The following is a 10,843-nucleotide window of genomic DNA, read 5'->3' as shown; positions in this document are numbered from 1 at the left end:
TCCTCAAGGTAAAAAGCAAATCCACTAGAAAGAATCGAAATTCATACAATAAGACTTACAAGCCCCCACACTCGACTTCTTATTGCTACCAACCAGTAGAACTTACTGACACGACCACGTGCAAGTTCCGAATCCACGGATTCCTTCTTTCTTTGGCTTTTGCAAAACACAAACACCCCCGTTTGTGACTTTGAGATTCCACTCAAAGGTTTAGCAACACAAACTCCCCTGTTTGTGACTCCAAGACCACCTTTGAAGGTTTAGATCATCAACGCCTTTGATGACAAGAGAAGGCAGTAACTTCAACAATATCGGATCTTGAGATTCTTCAAGGAATAGCTTCGGTAGAAGATATAAGAGAGCTTTTTAGGAACAAAACCCTAAATACCAAAGAGGCACACTCTTTTCTCTCTGAAAAGCCACATAAAAACGTGCTTAGGGTTTCTTTTATATACTGGGAGAAGTAGATTAGAAACCCTAATCCTAAATGGGCTTGAACTGCTATTTGGGCTTAATTAAAATTCTGCAGATACGACTTTCGATCGGTCGAGCCTGTCTTTCGATCGATCGAACCAGACAGATTATAAAATCTTCTTCCTGCAGCTTGTATGTTCTTGAATCTTGACTTGAATCACCTTGAGCATTGTCTAATAAAAACTATAGACTCTAAGATCTATATCTAGACAAGTTTGTGCTCACGATTTGCCAATTGTTCTAAACATTTAGAACCTAACAATCTTAATATCCAACTATGATCAGTATACAATAACTTTGGCCTCCTCGGACTAAAAATCCATTGACACCAATATCTCTTATTTGTATTTGATTGTCTTTTAATTCAACATTAGTCGTTGCCCAATTCATTAAGATCTAGTTCTTTGACCCATACTCTACAAATTCATTGTATTGAGCTCGTTAGACCAAGACTCCATACATTTTGAGCTTGGGCCCCAAATCGTGCTCCTACAGCAAGTATCAATGTATTAAAGTCTCAAAGTAATGATTTGCAAATCTCAACTTTTTTATTTATTTATTTATTTATAATTTGGTAGTTAAAACAATGTAGGATGAGAGATTTGAATCCTAGATATCTTCATTGGATATACCAAGAAATACCAATTGAGCTAAAAAAAACTCTTGCCAAATACTTTTTTTTTCTTTCCCAAAAGCCAAAACCCTATATGTTTGGATATCTTTACCTCAAAGATATGCTTTTATTTTTAAACAATGTAGAAGTTCATAATATCGACATCATTTGTCAGTAAATTAAGAATGTTAAGTTTCAATTCAAATATCAAGATTAAAAGGGATGTGTTCGAAAAAAAAAAAAAAAATCCTAATATTTTAACTTTATGTGCAAGTATAGATGAACCCTCAAAAAATAAAATATCAAAACAATTTTTTTTTTCTTTGGTTAGATGATTTAAATAATGGTGTAGCTTATCTTCCACTTACACTCGTGTAGGCATTTAAAAAAAAAATTGCGGTGGAGTTTATCTTTGTGAGCTTCATAACTGCTAAGCAGGCATGATGGAATGTGACATAAGGACATTTCTAGTGCATAATTTATTACGATTACTTAAACCAATAGAATTTTTTGTCCTATCAAGTGTCTTCAATTTAAGTATCAATTTCAAATTTGGGTGCTTGCGATAACAGGAAGTTTACCAAACAATAGGATGATTAAATAAAGATTGATCTAAAAAAAATAGTTTTTTTTAATTTAAAAAATCCAATAAAATGGACCAAAAGTGCAATTGTAAGTAAAATGGTTAAATAAAGATTGATCTAAAAAAAAAATAGTATAAACAAAAATAGTTTTTTTTTTATTATAAAAAAATCCAATAAAATGGACCAAAAGTACAATTGTAAGTAAAATTAATATGAAATTTCAAGGTCTATTACAGCCTCTCACGACATATTTGGCTAATAAACTGTATCATTGTTACAAATTCATATGGAGTTTCGATTAAGCACCCATACTTGTGGTTTAGAATCTTGACATTGAAATTGATAGAAGGTAAATTTTCTCTTTAGAATCATGTCTATCCTCATTGAGATTTCAATTACTTCAAGTCCTTTCTGTTTCACCCACATGAATCCTGGCATCGAAAATCATATTGAAAAACTAAGGCCATCACCATAAATTTGTCAAATTTGACAATAAGATCCGAAAAGCTAATCACCCACTGAATACAATTATTCCTACAAATCATAACAATTTGAGCCAAAAATCAAAACTAAAAATCATTTACATACGGAGAAGGAAAACTAGGAATGAAACAAAAATTTTCCCCTATAGAATGCAATATAGAAAGAGAAGTAGAGACAAATAAACTCTTAAAAAAACATGCAAGAGCATGTTAACAAAGGATTGAGACTTGAAGAAACTCCTAAAGAACCAAAAGAGAAAACCATGAAGCTTAAATAATAAGGTACCACTACCACTAACCTAGCCTTTATCCCAATACTTAGGTTCCACTTGCAACATTTACAAACCACTTGCTGCCAAATGTCAATAATAACAAGTAGAATATATTTTATATTAAAAATTTATCATTTAATTGATATTTAAATTTATAGAAGTTCTCAATTTAGTACTCACCTTAGGCCCAAAATACATAGATGGGGAAAGCTTCTACCTATGGATGTAATACATACATGTAGACTCTGTTTACCAAAATAAAAACAATTATATAAAAGTAATTAAATAAAATGAGAAGCAAGAAAACCTTGTGCGGAGTCCCTCCATCTACAACTCAACCTTGGTTTGCATCTCTCACATAGCGGCTGTGTTGGTATAGATGGGTGAAATAGAAGTGATTTGATGAAACTGAGTAATTGACTGCGTTTGAAATTGAATTTCAATTTTTAAACTAATCGGAGAGTGTAACGGTTTTATCGGGCATTTTTTTTGGTAAATTATGTATTTGGACCTTATCATTTACACCATATTTTAATTCGATTCATAACTTTTCAATTGTATTATTTTGGCCCCTAACCTCTCAGTACCGTGTCAATTTAGTCCCTACTGTTACTTCTTGGATGGAAATTTGCTGACGTGGTTAACGACCAAAATAAAAAATTAGTTTTCGTTGATGTGTCAATAAACTAATTTTTTATTTTGGCCATTTGCAATATTAGCAATTTCCATCAAAGAGATAATGGTATGGACTAAATTGACATGACACGAAAAGTTAGGGACTAAATTGACACAATTGAAAGGTTAGACACAAAATTGAAATATGGTGTAAAAAAAGGGACCAAATACATCATTTACCCAGCATTTTTTTTTTCCTCAATTCTGTTCAGTGTAAGGGTATTCTATCACCAAAATGTTCATAGAGTATAGACATAGGCCAACATCATCCGGATCTAAAAAGTAAAAACCGTGGATGTTTTGTGCTGTCAAAAACAAATTGAGAAAAATAACAAAACAAAACAACACAAAGTAAAAATCCTTTAAATAATACTCTAGTATAGAGTATAGATAGAAGAAGAATAGATATAGGTAGGGCCCGTATAGGCCAACATCATCCGGATCTAAAAAGTAAAAACCATTGATGTTTTGTGCTGTCAAAAACTAATTGAGCAAGAATAAAAAAAAAAAACAAAACAACACAACTGTCAAAGGTGTGGACGGCCCAGTTTGTAAGGAAGTCATGGATGTTTTTGAGTCTAAGGTGGTTCCGGATTATCTAAATGAGACCTTGATTTCCCTTATTCCGAAATGCCCGAATTCGGTGAGTTTCAACAATTATAGGCCGATTAGCCTATGCAATACCATTTACAAAGTGATTACTAAAATCATAGTGGGGCGAATTAGGCCTTTTCTTGATAAGTTGATTTCCCCTAATCAAGCAACCTTTGTTCCTGGGAGAAAGGGGTTAGACAATTTTGCTATCGCTCAAGAACTCATCCACTCTTTGGACAACAGAAAAGGCAAGGTGGGCCTCATGGCTATTAAAGTTGACCTTGCTAAGGCTTACGACCGTCTCGAATGGCCTTTCATACACAAGGTCCTTAAAGCTTTCAATTTTCCTCATATGCTCATAGACTTGATTATGGAATGCATATCCTCAACAAGCATCTCAATTTTGTTCAATGGGGGGAAACTGAATTCCTTTAGACCTTCAAGACGGCTTCGGCATGGGGATCCTCTCACTCCATACCTTTTCATTCTTTGTACGGAGTATCTTGGCTTCCTCATTAACAAGGGTTGCATGGAGAAGAAATGGGTTCCTATGAAAGCGTCTAAAGATAATGTGGATGTCTCGCATTTATTCTTTGCTGATGACCTAATGCTTTTTGCTAAAGCTAGTGAAGCAGGAGCTAAAACCATTAAGGAAGTGCTATCTAAGTTTTGTGCTGAATCAGGACAACTTATCAGCGTAGAAAAATCACGGATTTACTTCTCACCAAACATTCATGAAGATATTAAGGATAGGATCTATACTTCTCTGGGCATTCAAGCAACTACTTGCTTAGGGAAATATTTGGGAATGCCTTTAAAGCATAAAGGTGCAGCCAGGTCTCAGTATAACTATATTGCTGAAAGAATGCTCTCTAAACTCGTTGGCTGGAAAGCTAGATTCCTCTCCTTTGCTGGTAGATGTGTGTTGGTTAAATCTGTTCTTACAACTATTCCTAATTATGTGATGCAAGGTGTAATCTTGCCAGTTCATTTATGTGAGAAAATTGATAAAATCAGCAGGGACTTTCTATGGGGCTCTTCTGTAGATAAGAAAAAACTTCATCTTGTTGGCTGGAGCAAGATTATCATGCCAAAGGAGGAAGGTGGTCTCGACATACAACAAGCTAGGGCAAAAAATATTGCCCTCCTTGCTAAGCTCAATTGGAGACTTTACCATGAGAAGGATGCACTATGGACGAAAGTTATTCTGAATAAATATTGCTCACGGACAAGAAGGATTTCCAAAGATCCTGATAAGCTTCCCTGTTCCTTTGTGTGGACTACCATCAAGGCGGGCTTTCCTGTTTTTGAAAAAGGGGTTTGTTGGAATGCTAGCACCAACTCAAAGCTTCTTTTTTGGGGAAGTAAATGGATGAAAGGGGGCTCAGTTAGGGAGCTAATTGAAGGTCCGCTCACACAATCTGATTCTGAGTTAACAATTGCAAATGTGTTTCAAGAAGGAAGATGGTGTTGGGAGAAACTTTCCTTTGTTTTGACAAAGGAAGTGTTGGAAAAAATCCTAGTTGTTCCTATGCAAATGTTTGGTGAGAAAGAGGACACACTAGTTTGGAAACTTTCCCAGAATGGGGAATTTAGTGCAGCCTCGGTGTATGATCTGGCGAGAAATGATGGAACAAGCCCCATCGCCTTTTTCAGAGATTGGTTGTGGAAAATTGACACCATACCAAAAATCCAACATTTCATATGGCTTTGCTTTCACAGTAGTATACTGGTGTAGAAAACTCTTGCTGACAGAGGTATTACCTGCCACACGGCATGCCCCCTTTGCCATAGCCATGAGGAATCCATCATCCACCTCTTAAGAGATTACTCCTTTGCACTTAAATTTTGGAAGGAATTGGGTATGCCCCAGATTTTCTCCAACTTTCTTCAATTGAATCTGTTGGACTGGATCAAGCAAAACTGTTTATGCAGCAACCAAATTCTTGCTAACGAATTTTCCTGGAATATTCAATTTCCGTTTGCTATCTGGTGCTTATGGAGGCATAGAAATAATGTAGTTTTTGAAAATGCCCCTGTCAGTCCCAACCTACACTTGATGTGTATCTAGCTAGCATGTGAATTCTTCTATTGTGTGAGCAAGAGGCATAAAATTAGGCACTGCACTGTCAACCCGATCTGCTGGAACAAACCAGATCAAGGGTGGTTCAAGTTGAATTCTGATGGGGCATCACAAGGGAATCCGGGACGTGCTGGTGGGGGCAGTCTCATCCGTGACCATGATGGGAAGTGGGTTAAGGGTTACATGAGGAATATTGGGCAGGCTACAAGTGTGGCTGCTGAATTTTGGGCCTTGAGGGATGGGCCGATGCTTGCAGCCCAACTTGGCATCAACCACCTGCATGTTGAATTAGATGCCCAAGTTGTTGTAAATCTTGTGCTGTCTAAGAAAGCTATTAATAACTCATGTGCTGCTTTGCTCAATGACTACAGGTACCTCATGGAGCAGTTCCAGCATGTCAAGGTCACCCATGTGTTTAGGGAGGCGAATAGATGCGCCGAAAACCTTGCTAGAGCAGGCTGTTCTTTTTCTGGAAATTTTGTTGTACTTAATGCACTGCCCAATGATGGCTTATGTAATATTTTAAATGCGGATGCTGATGGTTTGTATATTCTAAGGCTTTCAGCCAGAACATTACCTCTTATGGCTAGTTAATATTATTGCAGTACCCTTTTAACCAAAAAAAAAACAACTGTCCCTCATTAATATAATGGTATCGAAACATGCCCTCATTCTCACTTTCAATTTTTCTTTCAATATCCTCATCTTTCCTTTGTCTCTCCTTCTTTATTTTCCCATATCTCTGACGTTCTCAATTTAGCATAGTTTTCATGTGTTTTCTCTATTTTTGTTGATAATATTGCATATTGGTGAGATAAGAGAGTTTGTCTGTATGGGGTTCATTGGGTGATTTCTAATGCCTTTGAAAATGGTTTTCACCTCAACTCAACCAGTTTTTTTTAATCTTAGGGATCCTATTGAGTTGCTTTGTGGTTTTGATTATTGGTGGGTTTGTTTAACTTTAGAGATTACTCCATCTATAATTGTTTCATGCAAATCTATCAATGGAGTAGTGAAGTGACAGTATCAAGTGGCGTCCAAGCACAATTTTACATTGCTTCCATGAAAATATTCAGGGGGGTGTTCTCTGTTCCAAATAGACCGGAAGACTACAACTGCTGATTGTGCCATAAAGGTTTGGTGATAGATCTTGATTAGGCCAAATAATCTTTAGATATATGTTACTCGAATTTATGTTCTTAGCACAATTGTTGTAAAATGTTTAGAAAGTAGTAACTAATCTTGGTGTTAAGATTTTAAATTTAACGTTCAAACAAACCACAGAAATACATGATTGAAACTGCTCTTTAGATATGAAAAAAAATAGACTAATAAAATATTTTTATTAATTTTATGACATCAAATACTTACTACATATATCATTATGTCTTATGCTACAGTGTGAACTAAAACAGTAAAATAAAAAATACAAAGCATAAAATATTTGCTTCGAAAGCCTAGAGAATTATTGCTATGAATACAGAATATTGGAGAAAAGCCCAAGGAGGAACCGCGGTTGAAAAGGATTTTGAACAGGTCTCATTCCATGCTTGTTGCTTGTTGGAGGAGTTGCATTCCCCAGTCCTTAATTCTATTTCATCCTTAGGTAGTTGAGCAATGGTGTGTGTGGAACAGGTATCCACTTGACAATACAACCGATTGGCCAAGATACTATTCCAATTCCAATGCACACACCCCATTGCCCCCAATTCAACCTTTCTGTATCTGCGAACTTCTTCAAAAATTCCACCATGATCACCTGAAGGACTATGGTTATGGCAATGATCCCCAGAAACAACTTGTTCCTATGTATCCCTTTAAAAACATTCTTCTTCTCAAGCTTTCTTGCATTGAATTCATTGAACACTTGACAAAGAACAAAAGTGTTAAAGATCAAGGTGTCATTTACTTTCTCAGTCACACCAAAGATTGATTCACCTTTGAATTGCAAGGTCAAGAGAACGATAATCTGATACAAAGCTTGAGCTAAAAGATTTCTCCACATTATGTTGGTAATAAGTGGTTCAGTTCGACCTACTGGTCGCTTTGTCATCAACTCTTCGGTGGGCTTCTCTGTTGCAAGAGCTAGAGCACCCAATGTGTCCATAATTAGGTTCACCCATAATAACTGAACTGCTATTAATGGGACTTTTCCAGTTGAGACAGCTGCCACAAAGTTTATCACAAGAGTAGCAACATTCACGGTGAGTTGGAATTGAATGAACTTCTGGATGTTGTTGTACACACATCTTCCCCACCTTAAGACTATGGCAACGGAGGCAAAGTTGTCATCCAAAATGACAATATCTGAACTCTCCTTGGCCACTTCGGTGCCCTGAATTCCCATTGAAAGTCCTACGTCAGCTTCTTTCAATGCTGGTGCATCATTTGTGCCATCCCCAGTGACTGCAACAACATGACCTTTTTGTTTCAAACATTCTACCATCAATAGCTTGTCGAAGGGAGAGGACCTTGCCATCACACAAATTTTATCAACTCTCTCCATTCTCTCCTCTGGTGTGTAGTTTCTGAATTCGACACCTTCTACCACTGCTCCACTCATGTCTTGATCCAACCTCAGTATTCCACATTCAGTGGCAATAGCTTTTGCTGTGAAAACATTGTCTCCAGTGATCATTTTGATTTTCACACCCGCATTTTGGCAATCTTCCACAGCTTTCTTGACCTTTGGACGACAGGGGGCCTTAATACCCACCAGTCCTAATAGGTTCAAACCTTCTTCTTCTATCTTTTTTTGTTCGGAATCATGTTCTTGATCTTCTTCTGAAACTTGCTTATGTGCAAAAGCAATGCATTGGAGGCTACTGGCAGCCATACCTTGAATAATTTGCTCAAATTTCTTCTTTTCACCATCATCTAGATCTTTCATAATTCCAGAAGCGTCATAGTAACTTGAACACATTTTCAATATCATCTCTGCATCTCCTTTCCAGTGTACATGGATTGTGTTGTCTGCATTTCTCCTCATCAGGACTCCGCTTCGTTTCTTTTGAGAATTGAATGCTTCAACATAAAGAATCTGGCAACTTTGCTTCAATTGTTCCATTTCCATGTTTAGCTCCAGAACAGCCCATGAAAGAATTGCTTGTTCAGTGGGACTACCTGAGAACTCAATTTCAGATCCTAAAGTAGGTCTGTAAACACTACCGGTTGTGTTTAGAGCAACTCCTTCTTGGACCAGTTTGAGAATATATGGATTAATTGATGAGAAAGTAGCCGGTACAAAAGATTCTTTCCCTAGCCAAAACTTAGTCACCTTCATTTTATTCAGCGTGAGGGTGCCTGTTTTGTTAGTACAAATGGTGGTGACTGAGCCCATGGTCTCACAAGCAGAGAGCTTTCGCACCATTGCCTGATCAGCCATCATTCTTTTCATGGAATAAGAATGCGTAAGCGTCACAGCCAGAGGCAAACCGTCTGGAATTGCAACCACGACTATAGTAACTACAGCAGCTACAATCCCCACCACAGCATTTAGTATATCATTAACCTTGGTGCTGCTGCCATTGAACTCTTTATTTCCATTCTCATCTTTAGTATTCCCTGTGAAATATCGAACCAACAAGACTACAAGAACTAGGAAAGCAACTGCCAAACCAACCTTACCTATTGATGAAGTTAGCTTGTTGAGCCGAACTTGTAAAGGTGTCTGTTCATTGGTATCACGACTGATTGAGCTCATCATCTCGCCCCATGTTGTGTTCATCCCAACCGAAGTGACAAGCATTTGAGCATAGCCATCAACCACCTTAGTACCAGAAAACAAAAATGGATGACTGCAATTTACTTCTACATGGTCACTTTCCCCTTTCATACTAGATTCGTCCACTTGCAATGAATGTCCGTCTAAGAATAGCCCATCTGCTGGAACTTGATCTCCAATCTTTAAGCAAATGACATCACCAACGACAATGTCAAATATTGAAATCTGTTGACGTCTCCCAGCTCTTACAACTTCAATTTGGATATTGTTGCTAACTTTGGATAACTTGTCAAATTGTCTGTTTTGCCTAAAGTTACTTATGGTAGAAACAGCAATGACAAGAAATATAGCAACAAATATGCTTCCACCGTCATACCATCCTTCTTTTATTCCTTTCTCTTTGATGCCAAACACAAGAGAAAGTACAGCACAGCCTAGATGGATGAGAATGGTAAGATCCTTGAAGGCTTCCACTAAAAAATGGAAGAAACTCTTTGTAGGTGGTCTTTTATATGTGTTTGAGCCAAAAGCCTCGCGTCGGCGAGCAATGTCTTCATCACTGCCATGAATCCCACATTCAACGTTGGTTTGGAGAGTGAATGCCAGTGCATCAATCCCTCCAATGTTTTGGAGTCTTTCAATCTTTTTATCTTTTACAAGGTTAGTGAGTGTTGGTTGATCAACTTTGAACCCAATGTCTGGGTTGAGATCCAAAATGACGAAAGATGGAGAAGGTGAAACCTTGAGATTTTTCTGGAGTAGAGAATCTTTGAAAAAGGATAGAAGGGCTCTAGAACAATATATGGAAACAAAAGCGGAGTGCCATCTTTTTTTGGGTGTGCTAAGGGAGTGTTGTGCACCAAGTAAAGACTCAATGCGGTCCATGTTTTGTAGGATAATATCCTTGAAATGGTTTGCAAAGCACAATAGGAGTAAAAAGAAAAGATGATGTTTAAGAAAGCAAGGATGAAGTAGTAATCACAAGAGGAAGAAAAGCAAGATAATGTGGATATAAATGGAACAGAGGAGAATGGAGATATGTGGAGATCGAATATAGTGCTAGCTAGTAGATATGAGAATTGAAGTTGCAGAGAGGGTGGTGGTTTTTATAAGGTACGTAGATTTCCGAAGTTTGAGATGGAATGTGGGAGCATAATTATTCGGGTTTCTGCCCCTTTCTTACTAAGCAACTCAAAAGTTGTTACGTGAAAAAAAAAGAAATGAAAATGAAAAATTCGACACCTAACAGTAACAGTAACAGAAAAATTCGGTCACCAAAAACGTGTCGGGCAGGTTCGACGCTCTCCAGTAATTGACCAGTCAACGCGCTGGGATCTGAACC

At 37.3% G+C, this 10,843-nt stretch overlaps 1 protein-coding gene across 1 annotated transcript; it reads right to left on the bottom strand.

The window, feature by feature from the left end:
- Window positions 1-7,171: 7,171 nt before the first annotated feature.
- Window positions 7,172-10,636, bottom strand: LOC115994195 (putative calcium-transporting ATPase 13, plasma membrane-type). Its single transcript, XM_031118249.1, has one exon. It carries the CDS (start codon window positions 10,384-10,386, stop codon window positions 7,369-7,371), a length of 3,018 nt encoding a protein of 1,005 aa, XP_030974109.1. The 5' UTR covers window positions 10,387-10,636; the 3' UTR covers window positions 7,172-7,368.
- Between the last annotated feature and the right edge of the window lie 207 nt (window positions 10,637-10,843).

The sequence above is a fragment of the Quercus lobata genome, chromosome 6 (assembly GCF_001633185.2).
Source record: "Quercus lobata isolate SW786 chromosome 6, ValleyOak3.0 Primary Assembly, whole genome shotgun sequence".
In the NCBI taxonomy this organism is placed as follows: Eukaryota; Viridiplantae; Streptophyta; class Magnoliopsida; order Fagales; family Fagaceae; genus Quercus; species Quercus lobata.
Note: the sequence above shows the minus strand (reverse complement) of the source record. Positions and strands in the feature narration are given on the sequence as shown.

Excerpts from the sequence above, each read along its gene's own strand:
- LOC115994195 (XM_031118249.1), bottom strand. The coding sequence starts at position 10,386 with ATGGACCGCATTGAGTCTTTACTTGGTGCACAACACTCCCTTAGCACA.